General features: G+C 50.3%; 1 protein-coding gene across 1 annotated transcript in view; it reads right to left on the bottom strand.

The window, feature by feature from the left end:
* The window catches only part of JAG2 (jagged 2), a 70631-nt gene that overhangs the window by 69609 nt on the left and 513 nt on the right, over positions 1-509 (bottom strand). Inside the window, exon 2 of the mRNA XM_014951580.1 lies at positions 91-414. Coding sequence (XP_014807066.1) covers positions 91-414 — 324 coding nt within the window. The remainder of the gene's footprint in view (positions 1-90; positions 415-509) is intronic.

The raw sequence follows: 509 nt of genomic DNA, 5'->3' as shown, positions 1-509 counted from the left end.
CGAGAGAGGAGGGGGAAACGGTAGAAACAACAACAAAAAAGCCCCACCAAAAAAAAGGGGGTGACAACTGCAGCCCCATCATCAACCTACCGGCCAGGCAAACTGAAAGGGAATAACAATCCTGCCCGTCTCGGGGGTTCTGCCTTGATGGGAGTATTTGTTGCTGTTCAAATAGAAAATATTTCCACCGAGCACGGGGGTAGATCCGAATCCGTAGTTGCAGGGTCCGACCGGGGTGATCTTGGCCTGATATTCCTTGAGGCAGACTTTCACGTAAGTGTCGCACTCGTCCCGGGTACAGTCCAGGTTCTGGGGGCTTTTCATGCCATCGCAGCATTCCCCATTGAACAACTCGCCGTTTACATTCCGCACCGAGTTAAGCCGCAGCTCGAAATAGCCCGTGGACCGGGACACCTAAAAATAAAATTATAAAAAAAAAAAATAACAAACAAAAAAACAAAAAAGGGGGAGAGAACAAGCCTCCTTACTACCGCGGTGGGAGGGGGGGG

This window comes from Calidris pugnax, unplaced genomic scaffold, assembly GCF_001431845.1.
Source record: "Calidris pugnax isolate Ruff unplaced genomic scaffold, ASM143184v1 scaffold183, whole genome shotgun sequence".
NCBI classification, from domain to species: Eukaryota; Metazoa; Chordata; class Aves; order Charadriiformes; family Scolopacidae; genus Calidris; species Calidris pugnax.
Note: the sequence above shows the minus strand (reverse complement) of the source record. Positions and strands in the feature narration are given on the sequence as shown.